Here is a 16,949-nt window from a genome sequence, read left to right as displayed (position 1 = left end):
AAAAGTTGTTGAGGTTAGGTGTTAATTAAACTTTTAAAATTTAAGATTTTTGTTCAACAAGAGTGTTAAGAAATAAGCAGGTCAGCTATGATTTAAATGAAAAGTAGTGCAGGCTTTAGGGGCTGACATCTATTCTTCTATTGCTACATCACAACATTAGAATTGATTTGCATGGTATACAATTAAAGCATGACTTTTTCTCTTCTCTTATATAGTTAAATATTCCATTTGCTTTGTTGACTACTGTTTCATTGTATTTGAATTAGGCTCTCAAACAAATCTAGCTTCACCTTCAACAACTCTGGAATCATCATGAAATACCCATGTCACTAATTTTTCTTCCGATGCATCACATGTAATACTTATGCATATTAAAATTTACCTATTATTATTTCATCTGCTTACATCTCTTATCTAGCTCATTGCTTAGTTCCTGAGATATCTCTGCAGATTCCATTGGCCCTCCTGGTTAGATATTGTATGAATTTGACAAGTTTGCATAAGGAGATAAATTATTCCCTTGCTGAATGAATGTCATTAAACACAAGTTCCTTTTCAATAGCATTGTCTATGATTAAAATGACATCTAAATCACCTTAAAGCTATTAAAGTATGTTTGAAGTGTAGTCATTGTAGTAATACAGGGAAAAGCAGGAAACACAAGAGGATCCCTGGGTACACAATACAGAACCACATAACCTAAAGATCACCTCTCAAACAAGTATGTTCTGCTTAAGTCAATTACCTTGAATCCCTGCTGCTCTCTTTAAGAAGCACTTTATCTATCAAATGCTGGCTTGAAATCAAATGGTGGACGTTCCAAGACCAAAACATTCCTGAAAAAAATGTCTAAGAGAGTGGACAGGCAAATATTTTCCTCTGGAATTTCTGCTACAATAGATTACAAAAGAGGTAATCCTCAAGTTTTCTCCTGATTACTATTTTATCTTACATAATTAATTTGTTCATTGTTGTCAGGGCCTTCTTAAAAATGGACATTGTTTTAAACTGTTTCCAATCTGCTGCCATCTCCCAGAGTTCAGAATCTCACAAAGTCTCTCATAGAGTCATGCAGCATGGAAACAGACCCTTGAGTCCAACTCGTCCATCCAAACAGATATCCTGAACTGATCTCGTCCCATTCGCCACATTGGCTCATATTCCTCTAAACTCTTCCTATTCATATACCCACCCAGATGCCTTTTTAATGCTTTGGATTAGATCCCCTACAGTGTGGAAATAGGTCATTTGGCCCAACAGGTGCACACCAACCCTCCAAAGATTAACCCACCTAGACCCATTTCCCTCTGATTAATACACCAAACACTATGGGCAACTTAGTACGGCCAATCCACCTGACCTGCACATCTTTGGATTGTGGGAGGAAACTGGAGCACCTGGAGAAAATCTGCACAGACATGGGGAGAATGTGCAAACTCCACACAGATAATCACCTAAGGTTGGAATTGAACCCAGGTCCCTGGCACTGTGAGGCTACTGTGCCACCCAAATATATCAATTAATTACCTACACACTTCCTCTGGCAGCTTGTTCCATTCACACATCACCCTCTGTGTGAAAAAGTTGCCACTCAGATCTCTTTTAAATCTTTCCCCCTCACCTTTAATCTATGCCCGATAGTTTTGGACTCCCTAATCTGAGAAAAAGACCTTGGCTATTTACCCTGTCGATGTCCCTCATGATTTTATAAACCTCTACAAGGTCACCCCTCAGCCATCTTTGGTCTCATTTATTATTTGGGCGATACCATTGATTTTAAACCCTGGTAGCCTCACTAGGAGTTCATTTAATGCCAACGTTTTCATTTATCTTTGGATTATTGCTGTTCATGTTGCTTGAATTCTGGCCTTTCAGCATCCCTATGTTTCTTCATTTCATCACTGAAAACTGCACCTTCGCCTTCACTGCACCTTCACTGAGATCTCAATCTCTAGGGTTCTCCAACTCTCCACCTTCTTCTAATAATCTCCTTAAAACCAACTTGTTTTGACTAAACTAGTATCCCAATGTCTCTTTCTTTAATTTGACATCAGTTTGCATTTCATTTGGTTTCCATGAAATATCTTGGGACATGAGGCCAGGTTACAGATATGATATGAATGTAAGTTTTTTCTGTTGTGTATTACATAGGTCTTTGTTGATCAATACCAGAAGAAATGGTAATTTAATAATTAAAATTTAGTCTTCTGTTTCAGTACCATTAGTAGCTTTTAAAGTTGGAATTTCTTCTGTTTACTCTCTCACTGCTTTAAGACTGAGATGATTTATTCTTACTGTCATATTCAAGTTCTACAGCAATTCTTCTTTCTAATTTCCACTTTGACCTTTCAATATATTCTCCTGCTTCATGCCACCTTGTTGGGTTTCACATTTGAACATTGAATATTTTACTTTATATCTCAAAGAAAGCCTGAGATTTATTTACAATAACAGATATTTGATGATATACTGTACAGATTCTGTTTACAACTGTATGTTTTAAAAAATACAGAAACTGAGTATAATGGTTTGTTGAAGCTTTCCATCTTGCATTTATCAATTTGCTGTGAATGGTCTTGATAATTGCATGAGATACTCCACCAAATATGTTTTTTGTTTCAGCAATATTCAAATATTGAACCTAATTCAAAAGGATGCCATCTTGTCCATTTTGGCATTTGCAGCAGAATGCATACTTTGCAGTCCCAACTGGATATGAAAAGTTGCAAACTATTGGAGTTAACTTACAATCAGTAAAACAGTGTAACTCCAGCTGCTGATATGACTTGTTGTTGGAATAGTTGTGATGCAAACAAACACAGCCTTAACAAAAAAACAGCAATTGATGCTTTTATTGTAGAGACCTTATACGTGTAGCATTGGGACTCATCAACATTTGTGCTCATCTGTACTTGCCAGCTGTGGCTTAGTTGCTGGTGCTTCTGCCTTTAAGTTCAAAGGTGTTTTCTAGTTGCTCCATTATGGGGTCAGTTACCTCAGTTGGCTGGATGGCGGGTGTGTGATGCCAATAGCCTGGGTTCAATTCTCACACCAGCTGAGGTTACCAAGAAGGATTCTCCTTCTCAACCTCTTCCCTCAACTGAGGTATGGTAACCCTCAGCTTAAAACCACCAATCATCTGCTGACTTCCTGCTTCACTGAAGGACTACTATGCTGTCAGAGTGCCAACCTTTGAATAAGACATTAATTGAGCTTCTCAGGTGAAACTGAAAGATTCCACCAATCTATTTTGAGTAAAGTAAAATATTTTATGACTAACAATATTTCCTCAAACAACATCACTAAAACAAATTATTTGGTTGATCTCACACAGCAGTTGCCAAGAATAAATTGATATTTCTATTTCCTACATTATAATAGCGACTTCTCTTCAAAGATTGTTGCTGGTTCTCCCTTGATTCTAAGATACTCAGGATCACGAGTTTCTGCCTTGGATCCTCATGTGACTGTGAAAGCCAATTCATAGCTCAAAAAAAAAACTTCTTTGGCTGAACAGCACATGGCGACATGAAATAGTTGTCAAAGACTCTATACAAGTGCTGGTCTTTCTTAAAGAAGCATGATTTCAAACACTTACCTCTGAGCAGCTTTTTAGCGTAGGGCCAGCAGCATTCAGCAGACCCCAGCTTTTTAGTTAATAAGCCATATTCATCATAGAAGCTAAGTGACGCTGGCAAACAATGAACATTGTTGAACTTTCTATCAGATGAAGGGTGGAATCTTGTGCCCTTGACATTGGTGTGAGAGTATTTCATTAGGTGGGAGAGTTGCAGGTAAGAATTCCATCACGTTTTTGCCTCCACCTCGATTCTGTCTGTGGCCGAAGGATTTGTGAGTGGTCTTTTTTTCATTTAACCTATCTTCTAATCAACCTATTCAGTAATGTTATTACACACCTCTGAAGCAGGTGGGACACTACCATTGCACCACAAGAGAGCCCTGAAAGTCTTGGGTAGAAGCCAGAAATGTTGGCCAGTATGGAGATCAAACCTATCTGCTTGGTATTAAAAGCATCATACTCTTAACCATCTAGGTCTTGCTCACTTACCAAACAAGTCCCTAAGTGTGCAAGGAATGTGCATTTAAGGACCTCATTCTACAGCCATTGGTAATAATCCAGCTGGTTCACCATGCTGGGGTTGTTTGTAGACTTCCAAGGGAGTAATTGGTCAAAGGCATTCCGTACATCAGGAAAGTAGGTGTTGGGAGCTAGATGAGAGCTATTTTTGTCTTAGATGTCAACCTTCCTACCATCTACTCCCTGCAAACCTCGCACACCATTATTCACTGCGGGACTAGAATCCAGCCACGATCCTTGGCTTTGGGTGGATGGTGTATAATCAGCAGTTACCGCCTCCCCAGTGACCATGCTGTTCAGTCAGACCTGTCAGCCCCTGACTGGCGGAAAGCACATAGTGTACGTGAGTGCCACATCCAGGGCCCTAGATACCAAAGGCAGGCCTACAATGGTCTGTCAGTTGATGAGGAGTACAAGATGTGGCAGGACCTTCCCAAAAAGCAGTGAATGTGCGGTTCTCACTGATTCTCCAGCTGTTGACTGAAACACCCTCCATCCGACCTCCCCTCCCCCACCACCTAAAATCTTTCTTACAAACATTCATTTCGTTTGTCATTGATGTTGATTTGTTTCATGTGACATAAGCAGACTGCTGCTGAGACCAGGAGGGAGCGGAGTCGTATTAACCAGGGCTGGAAGCATTCAGCAGTACAAAGTGGCATTTAGGCAATAACAAGGGACCAAAAATAGGACATTAACCATTAAATAAAACAGCTGCTGGACTTCTATCGTTTTCTCCTTTGTGATCATCTTTAATTAAGAATGCAATGGGGGAGGGGGTATGGTGGGGAGGGAGAATGCTGCTTACATTTTCAGTGTTATCAGAGCACATAAAAGCAAACAAACCAGATCTGTGACGTACCTATTCTTCTGTTTATTCTCTACTTTTTATAACCCTCCTATTTCTGGGCACAGCAATACATTATCAGATATATACATAATAATTTCCAGCTGGTAGCAGTAAATAGATGAACAAAGAAACATTGGGTACAGTACAATCCATTACACTAAAAAGATTTCATCACATATTATACTTGAAGATTGCTGAAAGTCATTAAGTTACTTATTTTCAAGAGGAATGGTTAATGATAGTTGTGGACCAGCCTTCTTCTTTTAACTACGTCTGTTAACATTACAGCTAATCAGCCACATAACCAGCGTGGCCTTTCGATATATTGTGCACAGTTTTTTAACAGGGTCTTTGAAAAGCATTGCTGGTTAACCTTACCTCTCCTTCAACATAATCTGATTAAAGTACACTTCAAACGGACAAACAACATCATTATCCCACTTAATTGTTTCTCCGTGAATCTTCTGTAGGGTTCGAAAGACAAGTTAACCTGATAGTTTTAATGCCCACCTGCATGTTTGCCATTTTTATTTTCACTTGCTTCGTGTTACATGGTTATCTTACATTTAGATTTCCATTTCTTTAAAAAAGAACAAAGAAGATACAGTGGTATTCAATTTCAACAGGTCCCTATTTACACAATATTTACAAAGGAGTGGTATATTGCTGTACTGTCATACAACCCAAGAACAGTGACTCAGTGAGCACCACCACTGCCCAATGTGCAGTGCCTTGCTACTGATTTCCACAACAATGGCCACATGCTTTGAATCCACCTCTTCTTTCACACTCAGACCAAAAGGTTGCCAATTCTCCAAGATTGTCCTGGAGTTTCCAGGAATTTCTGGCTGACCCTGCTGTAAATAATCCAGGAATTGAATCATATGGGGTACTACAGAAAGTCTATACTTCCTTTCAACACCTCTGTTTCTTTCTGCTGTCAGCAGTATTTAAGATATTGTATTCAAGGAGGGCAAAAATAAGGAGACTTCATTTGATTGCGGGGGTCAAGTAAAGTTTGAAGGCAGAAGGTGACAAAACCTCTGAGTACATCCAAGCAGAGTTGGCAACCCTAGCTTGAACAATAACTGGGAAGAAGAGGTGCAGTACAACTACATTGGTGGTGTGTGTATCAGGTAGGCATAGAAATGTGGACATTGATTCTGTCCCGTTAACCTGTGAGTGGTTGAACATTTAGAGCAGGGGTGAACAGAAGAAAGTAGACTTCCCCAGCAGTGTGTGTCATCACGTTTTCTTGGAGCTTGTTGCAGTCATGTTCACCTTTTAGAGAGTAAGCTGAAGCTTGGTCAGGTTTCTCTGATGCATGTTATGGTGGCGAACCAGTTCATCGGACCTGGCAAACTTCTTCTGACAGTTTGGCCACCTACAGCTAAAGGGCTTTTCACCTGTTAAAACAGCAGCCCTAATGAACTTTTATTTTTTTTTACATTCAAGGTACCGCCGCTGATATTACTTAAACATGATCTATTAAGGATTAGATCAATTAGAATTTTGATCTACTTTTGAGATCTATATTCTCTTTGAATGTGTTACACAGGACTTTTTGTAGTGGTTTAATTCATGGGAAGCACCCTTGTAGTTTGTTTCTTTGTCAGTATATCTGTACATATTACAATAATTAAACCAAATCGCAAAATTATTGTATTACTGAAATTTCATACTTGTATCATTGGTGTCATTATTCATCAACTCTCAAGGAAAGTAAATAAGGCAAGGATCAATGTCATTATGTGTAAAACAAGAATTTAGAGCATGTACATTTTCTTTTGTTGCCACTGATATATCATTTTCTTGGAATTACAGTGTTTTCAGAAGAGAATACCAATATAGAAAAACAGTGAATAAGAAAAATGATCATTCTGGATATCAAGTCTATTCCTACCCTGTCCATTTATAATTCCCTCTTCACAAACCACATCCTACCCTTTTAACCTCCTGAGGGAATCTGAACATACTAATATAAGGTTTGTCGAACAAACACCATGTTTTTTTAAACATTCCTGCAAATTCTACAACATAATATTCATCAACTAGATATGACTGCTATTCAGTCTGACCCATTGTTTCCTACATCTGAAGCGCAGCCCCTTAGATTTTATCTTGTCCCATAGGTAATCTTAGCATCTTTGCTGATACCTAGCTTTTAAATCACAGAATAATTACAGCTCAGAAGGAGAGCCATTCAGTCCACCATTTTTAAACAAGATCTTAAATGGAATTATTTATAAAGTGCTACTCCCTGGGATTATCCCTGGGTTTTCTCCAATTCTATCTTCAACCAGACATTCATATAAGATTTTGTTGACAGTGTTAATTAATTTAACCTGATTTTGCTCCATGATTGTGTCAAAGATGGGAAACTATATAAGAAGGATGACTCGCAATGCACCAGCTCTTACCATACAGCCTGGGTAGATTTTATTAAACTACTAAGGATGTTCCTTCTGATTAGGAAGTCAAAGAAAAGGGAATTCAATGGTTTAAGCACATCACTGGAATAGAGTTTGAAATCTGTTTTTTGACAGAAAATTGTGGGAGTGTGGAATGTTTAGTTCAGGGGGTGGTTGAAGCAGAAACTTCTGTACTGTTTGATAAAACTATATAAATACTTGAAGCAGAAAAATATACAAGACCATGGGCATCAATAAGACCAAGAGAGTTGTTTTGAATTCTAGCAAAGAGCCAACAGAGACATGATGGATCAAATGGACTCCTTCTATGGTTTTTAGAACTTTATGTTTTGAGACATATTGCAAAAACATTTCCTTAAAACCAGGAACTCCCAGAGTGATCTGATTCAGGTTCATAAGATGTTAGAAGGGTGTGGTAGGGAACAAATAAAGAAGCTATTCATTCTGGTAAGAGCTAAACCATATAGGAACAAATCAGAAGGTAGTTTTTCACAAAAGCATTGTGGAAATCTGGAACTCACCTTGAAATAGGTTATGGCTTGTTAGACAAGTAGAGCTAATTTGAACTGAGGTCAAGTTTGTGTTATGTAAGGCATGAAAGATAATGTAGCTAAACTGAAGTTGTGATGCCGATCAGTCAGTATCTAACTGAATGGGTTGAATGGCCTAATCCATTTATTAATGGTATTTTGAAGCCATACTATTAATTTGCAGCATATGGCCTCTACTCAATGAAAAACAATGTCTTCTCTTTTCTTTGAATTTTTAATTTTCTAAATTCTCTTTAGTTTGTATTAACAGCCCAAGTTACACCTACGTATGTCACATTGCTCAGCATTTTAAAGAATCACATCACCCCCTCAATCTGTCTTCGAGGCAAACTAAGTTCATTATTCTGAACTTGTTGTCATAGATCAGAACCCAAGATTCATGAATCATCCTTCCCCTTTGTCTGAACTACACCAGTGAGATTTTTAAAACCAGATGCTGCCGGGATTACATACCATCATTTCAGATTCAATTCCTTGACGATCCAACTTAGGCTAATAGAATGTAAATTAATTCACTGAAATTATATAGTGAGGCCTGGGACAGGGTGAAGAATAAATTTATTGGAATGGTACCAGGGATGAGGGACATTAGTTATCTTGTGTGACTGGAAAATTTGTTTTATTTTTGTCCTCACAGCAGAGAGGTGCAAGGAAAGATCTGACGAAGGGCAAATTTGTGAATGGCTCTGATCAGTAAATAAGCCCATAGGACAAAGGGACAGAAGCAAGTTACCCTGTTGCATCAATCAATGAGATCAAGTCTAACATAATATTTCTCAACTCCACTTTCCTGCCTTTTCTCAATAAGCTTCTATTCCATTACTGATTAAAATCTATCTATCTATAGTACCTCTGTCTTGAATATACTTAACTACCCAGAGTCTACAGTCCTGTCTGATGAAGACTTCCATACTTCACTACCTTCTGAGACAGAAGTAACAAGAAAATATTTTTAGGATTTGGGGGGTTGACAATGAGAGGATACGGACTTAAGGTCAAATGAACTAGAGATGAGATGAGAATGATAAAATTTATGCTGAGAGCTGTATGGAATGCACTGCTTGAAGGGTGGTAGGAGCAGACTCATTGTTAAGATTGAAAAGGGAACTGGTCAAATACTCAATGGGGAAAATTTGCAGAGCTAAAGGAATAGAGTACGAGGTCGAATTAATTGGTTAGTTCTTTCATTGAGACAAAACAGGTGTAATGGACAGGGTCTGTTTCCATACTGTAAGAATCTAATATAAAAAAAAGAGCCATCCTCTTTGTTGTAGTATCATTGACGTTCCCTGTTATACTGACCCTCACAAATGACATTTTGGCAGATTCTGAGTGCTAGAAATCTTGTTTTCAATGAATAAGTCTAAGGTATGTGAACATTCTAAGGTACATACATGATCCCTGTAAGCATCACTTTTAATGGGGAATTGGGGGCTTTGGCATCATGTCACAGCTCTATATAGATTCCAAAGCCTTTCCCTCTGCACCAACATGCTATTTCAACTGTAAGCCAGAAAGAGTACCAACATAACTGTTGTTCAATTTTCAACATCATGGCTTTTGGCCTTTCTGACTGACTCTACCAGGTATGGAGTCAAGATTTATTATAGTTAGGATGCATAAGAATATTTGATGCTTCATTAGTCTATTTTCTTGCATAATCTCAATACTACATGGTGTTTTATAACTAACTTATGGTGTAGACCATTGAAAGTAAAGAAATTGTGTTGATTATGTGATTATGTCATTGCCACTATTTTAGTATTCACCCAGTTATCATATCTTAAAGAGATTGGCACTGCCATTAAAATGTCAGCAACAGAAATTTGGCACAAAAATATTAGGCTTTCGCATAACGACAAGCAACAAGACCTTCAACTCAAAAGGAATGTTCATGAATTTTCATTCAGTTATATTTTTGTAGTCAGTTGGGAAAACATTAACTGAATATGTGGATTGAAATCCAACCAAAGAGCATTAGCTGAGATGTTAGTTTTACATCTTGCATATTATTGACTTCAATGGAGTATAATTGCAATCAATTATTACAGATCCCTCTGTTGGTGGGCCGAGTTATACTGGACACATGCCCTCTCCCAAACCCAAAGACTCTGGTATCTGTATCCATGCGTTAAGGCAATAACCATTTAATTTTGTACATTGGATGAATTTAAGTCAAGCTGCCCATGAATTACATAACTATTAAAGTCCTGCTATACTTTGATATTAAGTTTTATATATATTAGACAGAAGCTATACAGTTTACATGTGTTCATATGAAAATGCTGTCAACAAAAGGATAAGTGCAATAAAATTAAATTAAATCAAACTAAAAACATTTGTTATTTCACAAATCATTGATGCTGTGAAAGATTGGAGCAAATTTTAACCCTTTGAGGACTATGTTACTTTAACTATAATGATAGCCAAAAGTACAATTTACACAGAAAGTTTTAAAATTTTTGAAACAATAATAAAATCATGAAAAATATTTTTTCATTCCTAGGATGAATTCTAATCCCACTTGGGGAAAAGGGTGTCAGGTGGCAGATAAACTAAGCTGGGTCTTAGAATCCAAACAGCTCCAACAAGTTATACTTAGCACTGGAAGGGCACAAGAAAATCAACCCTCCATGATAAACTCGAACATTTAAAACCTAAGTTAGCTAAGTCCACAGCACTTAAAAGCACTGCTGATTTTCAAACCAATTGTGCATCTCCATAAATTCTGTGAAAGTAGTTCTACCTTCAAGGACAAGGGATTCTTTCAACTCAGTTCAGGTAATTCTGCGAAACATTAGCCAAGGGAACATGGCAGAGTGCTTCCACCAAGAGGAAGCTTGCTCACCGTTAACTAATTTAATTCCAGCACAACCTTTTAAATATTTAAAGGCTCCCTAAGCTTTGGATCTTGCCAACCATTTCCAAATTTCTCTGATCTTAGGTAAACAGAATGCCTCCTTATTGGGCAAATAGAACTTATACATGCTTATGAACTGGGTCTGGAGGTGGTGGAATCGTTACATTCTAAACAAGCATAAAAATAACATTTCAGAAAAACTCATCTTGGAGGGTTTGATGGGCTGCTCTTGAATCCTACTGGTGAAAATTTCACTTGACTTGGTTTCCAAACAAAGCATCAAAGATTATAACAAAATTCTCTTCTGTGTGCACTTTCAGGGTTGGTGGGGTGCAGATTAGGGGTGGGTATTTAAATAAAACAAAAACTGGCATATCTGTCTCTCCCCTTACTACAAACACACTTCTCTGTTGACCTTTCATGGAGTGGCATTGATGGTGGTCATGGAGAAGTCCGCAGGCCCAACCATCCTGCCCTCCCAGCTCAAGGAGGCTGCGTTTCGGCCAGCAGCTCCTGTGGGGAGAATAAAGGGAATCAATTGGTGATAAAACTCATTAGACACCTCATTTTAAGAATTATCCTCTTCTTTTTAAAAGGTTAAGTATTTAGATCCAAAAATAACATTTAGTGCTCAAAGGGTTGACGTATTACGTTAGCAGCGTGAATATTAGCTGTTAAAGTATTAAAATCCGCGGCTAAGAAAGTAAAATGTCAAAAAAAAAGTTTACGCACTTGTTTTACCTGTATGAGTTCGAGTGTGAGTCTTTAAATGGTCAGAGCGGGAGAATTTACGCTGACATGTTTTACACTGGAATGGCTTTACCCCTAAGGAAGGGAACAGAAAGCAATTCTAATCAGCTTAGAAAGTATGCATAAAGACATAGTAAGGACAAAGATGTTAAAGTGCTGAACAGGCAAGTATAAGTGCTTGTAATATGCTAACCTAAGCATATGCTTTCTTCACCACTGGTGCGCAGTGATGTATCCCGTTTACAAGATGTTCTGCAGAAACTTGTCAAAACTCCATTGACAGTATCACTCAAACCTGTTATCTTGACCGTCAATAAGAACAAGGGCAACAGATGCGTGGGGGCACCACCACCAGCAAGATCAACTCCAAGTGATGTAATAGACTGATATGAAAATATATAAATGTTCTTCATTGTTGCTGGGTCAGAATCCTGGAAATGTCTTACTCTAAGCAATTTCAAATACATAGAATACAGGCAACCAAAAAGGCAGCTTCTCAAAGGAGTTGAGAATGGACAATAACTGCTGGCATTGCCAGTCATGCTTATACCCCATGGACAAATAGATAAACACAGGTCTGTCAGAGAAAAGACAGTCAAACATTCTCATTGTAGTTAGCATTCTGCATGTAATACACATTGAGATTGACTTCTACATTCATTACCTGCAAACGTTTTCACCACTGTGTATAGTCTATGCATCAAACCTCAGTGGAGACGACCATAAACAGAAAATAGTGAGACTGTGAAATACATTGTTGCCTGCTATTTTGATCGATGATGTTCTCTTCACCTTCAAGAGGGAGTTATATCTATTCCTGACATGCATCAGATGGAAAATGTCCTTTTTATAGATAGCACTTATTCCATGTGATCTCCCAGATTGGCTTCAATACCTGAAAGGGTCAGACCAAGTTTTACAGTGTATTTTCTTTTGTTACTTGCTCTTGACTGCTTTCTCTTGTGTTGTCTCTCCCAGGAGATTACATGGTTGAGGCGGAAATGATGGGCAAGGGGATATCAGAAGAATTTAGCCATTATAATCCAGCTACCATGAAATGTGGGCAGGCCTGATTTACTAGCTGGTCTTTTCTTGCCCATCAACCATGAATGATCATTAATGATCACACAAACTCAGTGGGTTCAATTACTTTATGAATAAAAAGACATTCTTACCAGTGTGTCTTCTCTGGTGTCGTTTAAGTTGATCTGAACGGGAGAATCGTCGACCGCAGTCCTTGAAATCACACTGATAAGGCTTCTCACCTTATCAGAGATGAAAAAAAATGATTGTATGTCAGATTTGTTATTCAGTTGAAGTAGTGAAAGCATCATTTAAAGTGTTTCTTATGGTATCTTAGCTTCTACAGACAATAACAACTTATGTTATAAAGTGCTTTAACATAGTAAAAGGGGCATTAGAAGAAACTGGACACTGCAATGCAGAGACAGCATCAGGGCAAGTGGTCAAAAGTTTGATCAAAGGGACAAGCTCCAAGCAACAAAGTAAAGGAGAGAGATGTGAGATTTAACATAGGAATTTGGAATTCCAAAGTTTAGTGTCTAGAGCTAAAGAACAGCCACCATAATTGAGTAGCCAGAGCTGGAGGAATGTTTCCAAAGGGCTGTAGGACAGGTGAAAGTTATAAAGAAAGGGATGGGACATAAAACTGGTATTTGGGAATCAACTCCTCTGTCTTGAAAAGGCCTGGAGCACTGATTATATTAGAACTGAAAATTGGTCAGTTTCTGTAACAAACTGTAATAATAGTTTGATTTCTGGGCAATAAGTTCAAAGTTCATGATCTCTGGGAATAATAACTTTATTCTCTACAAAAGCTCTTTTCAAACATCTTAGTGCCAGCTGAGCACCAACATCAGATAGTATTAGTGGCTTCACATACCAGAGAACCACAGAAACATAGAATTGCTAAAGTGCAGAAGGAGGCCATAATGCCTGCACTGATTCTGTTTCTTAATACCAATCTCCTGTCTTTTCCCCACACCCCTGAACACCATTTCTATTCAAATAATCATCCATTGCCTCCTTGAATCCTGCCACCTCCTTACCCTATACATATCACTTTAAATCAATGCCCTCTTATTCTTGTTTTTGTTAACAAGCAGAAACTACTTCTCCCTCTATACTCTGTCTAGCCAACTCATGATTTTGAAAACTTCTACCAAATCTCTCAGTTGCCTTCTCTCCTAAGAGGGGCACAGCAATTCAGGCAGCATCTGAGGAGCTTCAAAATCGACGTTTCGGGCAAAAGCCCTTCATCAGGAAGGGCTTTTGCCCGAAACGTCGATTTCAAAGCTCCTCGGATGCTGCCTGAATTGCTGTGCTCTTCCAGCACCACTAATCCAGAATCTGGTTTCCAGCATCTGCAGTCATTCTTTTTACCTCCTTTTTTCTCTCCTAAGAGAACAATGCCAACTTCAATCTATCCTCATGACTGAAGTTTCTCATTCCTGGAACCATGGAGATATGCAACTTGAGGATAGAAACATGCATTGAAAGGCATATTCCTTTATCTTAGATATATCTATGTGTTTTGTAACAATTGATGTGTGACAATGATTACTGAAAAGGAATCTGCATTTGAAGTGTATTTACCTCTCAGTCAGGGGTTTGTAGCATCAAGCCTCACTCTAGAGACTTGAGCACCTGATCAAATCTGTCATGTCAATGTAGTACTGAGAGTGTTCTCCACTGTTGAAGATGATACATTTCACAAGAAACAGTAAATGGAGGGAAGATGTTGTGAAACTTGAAAGGGTTCAGAAAAGATTTACAAGGATGCTGGCAGGGTTGGCAGGTTTGACCTATAGGGGGAGGTTGAATAGGCTGGGGCTATTTTCCCTGGAGCATTGGAAGCTGAGGGGGGCGACCTTATTGAAGTTTGTAAAATCATGAAGGGTATGGATAGGGTGAATCTGTTTCCCAGGGTAGGGGAGTACAAAACTAGAGGGTACAAGTTTAAGGTGAGAGGGGAAAGATTGAAAAGGGACCAAAGGGGCAACTTTTTCATGCAGAAGGTAGTGCTTTTATGGAACAAGCTGCCAGAGGAAGTAGTGGAGGATGGTACAATTATAACACTTACAAGGCATCTGGATTGATCTGTGAATAGGAAGGTGTTAGAAGGATACGGGCCAAATGGGACTAGATTACATCTCTAAGTCTCTATGACTCTCTCTTTGATGGATGTAAACTATCCCATGGGCAATTTTTTAAGAAGAGTACAGAGGTATGTTCTGGATAATATTTAACCCTTGGCCAATGTGGAAAAAGCAGATATTACAATCATTTATTTAATTGCTCTCAAATGAACCTTGCCGTGCAGAAAATAAGCTACCATGTTTACGACATTATGACAAAGACTACACTTCAAAAGTGCGTGTTTAGTTGTAATGCAGTTCAAGCCATCCTCTGGTATTCAAAATCTTTCTATAAATGCACTTTTTTTTTAAACAGATTCATGTAGAGAACTTAAAATACGCCTGGATAACAGATCAGAAACTGCCCATTTAGCCTGATAGCCAATTCCAGCATTCATATGCAACATGAACTTGTTCCAACCTTACTTCGTCTGATGCTATCAACCTATCCCTTTTTCATTCATGCACCTATGCCACTTCCACTTAAAATCTTCCATGCGATTCAACTCAATTATTCCTTGTGGTGGTCCATTAGGAGTTAAGAGTTTAGTCAATTGCGAAAATATGCAAAATGGTCACTGTATGTTGAGGTGAATGGGGAAAATAGTTAGTAGAACTGACTACATATGAATTACCTAAGGGTTAGGGGTCATGCAACATTTCAGTGTCGATTCAGCTTAATTGATATCATGTATTTACTGCATCTGCCACTGGTGCTGAAAATGGTCGATTAAACCCTGACCACAGGGATTCCCCCAGGAATTGCAGTTCTTTGCAGGAAATGGTCTCTGGGCAGAGTTAAGTCTTTGACATTTTAAACAATTTTTTGTGGTAATGCACTACCCTAAGAAATGAAATTCTAGTTTAAAAAGCAAACTATTGTTCAAAATGTCTCTGTGCTTAAAGCAGTCTGAATTAATACGTATCATTAATAGTCCAGTATAAGGCTGCTTTTTAGCAAATCCAAATGTTTTAGATATTAGAATGAAGCAAAAGACCATTGGATTGAATTAAAATTTGCAGATAATATATGTTCTTCCTTAAAAGAATTATTTAAGTAGTCATGTTTTAAAACATCTGGCTTGGGCTGTGTCAGATGTTATGCTTGGCTATAGTTAGCTATATCTCAAATCAACCTGACGTCTGCTCGCTGCAGTCTTCATCTTCAAACAGCTTTTTCTTCAAGCTTCAGTCTTTTCTGATGAGTTTCTGCAGCAACTAAATGTCAATTGTAGGTCAATTTCATAAAAGCGACATCAGCAAGAGCCGATTTCTGTATCCCCAGGCAGAGTCAGCGGAAAGGCCATTAATACATGCATTTGGCAATACTTTTAAATTATGTTTTAGTTAAAACAAAATGAACCATGAGATTTTTGTCAGGTATGGTGTATCAAGGGACAGGAGGTTAATGCATGGAAATGGAGTTGTGGTTCAGATTAAGCTATGATCTAAATGAATGGAGGCTTAGACCTGAGGGGCAGAATGGCCTATCTCTGTTTCTATGTACTAACGTTCCTATTTCTCCATGAGTAGCTTCACATTTATATATATTTTGGCACAATGCAACAGCTGTAAGAAAAAAAGACAGCATTTTAATTTTCATAAATCGTACTTTAGTGTTAGCCTAGTCCCAAATAAGAAGCGAGGGCATCCAAATTAGAATACTTTTGAAATTCTGCCCTCATTTCAAACATTTCAATTTATGATAGTTAATCCAAAAATAGAAGATAGGAGCAAACATAGCCATTCAGCCAACTTTGCCACTCAACATTATTGTGCCCGACCCTCTATCTCAATGTCATTCTCCCATTCTCTCCCCATACCCATTGACGTCTTTAACTTCATGAACTTTATTTATTTATTAACTTTTTTCAGTGACTTAGCCTCCACACTGTTGCTGCACAAAGAGACCTTGGAGTGCAGATTCATAGCTCCTTGACAATGGAGTCGCAGGTAGATAGGATAGTGAAGGTGGTGTTTGATATGCTTTCCTTTATTGGTCAGAATATTAAGTACAGGAGTTGGGAGGTCATGTTGAAGCTGTACAGGACATTGGTTAGGCCACTGTTGGAATATTGCATGCAATTCTGGTCTCCTTCCTATCGGAAAGATGTTGTGAAACTTGAAAGGGTTCAGAAAAGATTTACAAAGATGTTGCCAGGGTTGGAGGATCTGAGCTACAGGGAGAGGCTGAACAGGCCGGGGCTGTTTCCCTGGAGTGTCAGAGGCTGAGGGGTGACCTTATAGAG

The 16,949-nt window shown here is 38.4% G+C and overlaps 1 protein-coding gene across 5 annotated transcripts in view; it reads right to left on the bottom strand.

The window, feature by feature from the left end:
* Positions 1 to 4,827: 4,827 nt before the first annotated feature.
* The window catches only part of wt1b (WT1 transcription factor b), a 94,569-nt gene continuing 82,447 nt past the window's right edge, over positions 4,828 to 16,949 (bottom strand). Inside the window, exons 6-9 of one of the 5 annotated variants that reach the window (XM_043705546.1) lie at positions 12,718 to 12,807; positions 11,525 to 11,617; positions 11,208 to 11,305; positions 6,294 to 6,355 (exon numbers count right to left, since the gene is read on the bottom strand). In XM_043705546.1, coding sequence (XP_043561481.1) covers positions 11,211 to 11,305; positions 11,525 to 11,617; positions 12,718 to 12,807 — 278 coding nt within the window. In that variant the 3' untranslated portion in view covers positions 6,294 to 6,355; positions 11,208 to 11,210. Of the gene's footprint in view, positions 11,306 to 11,524; positions 11,618 to 12,717; positions 12,808 to 16,949 lie in introns of all 5 variants that reach the window. The other 4 variants (XM_043705543.1, XM_043705544.1, XM_043705547.1 and 1 more) reach the window with 4 other exon arrangements.

Source organism: Chiloscyllium plagiosum, chromosome 16 (genome assembly GCF_004010195.1).
Source record: "Chiloscyllium plagiosum isolate BGI_BamShark_2017 chromosome 16, ASM401019v2, whole genome shotgun sequence".
Classification (NCBI taxonomy): Eukaryota; Metazoa; Chordata; class Chondrichthyes; order Orectolobiformes; family Hemiscylliidae; genus Chiloscyllium; species Chiloscyllium plagiosum.
This window is presented reverse-complemented; position numbering and strand designations above follow the sequence as displayed.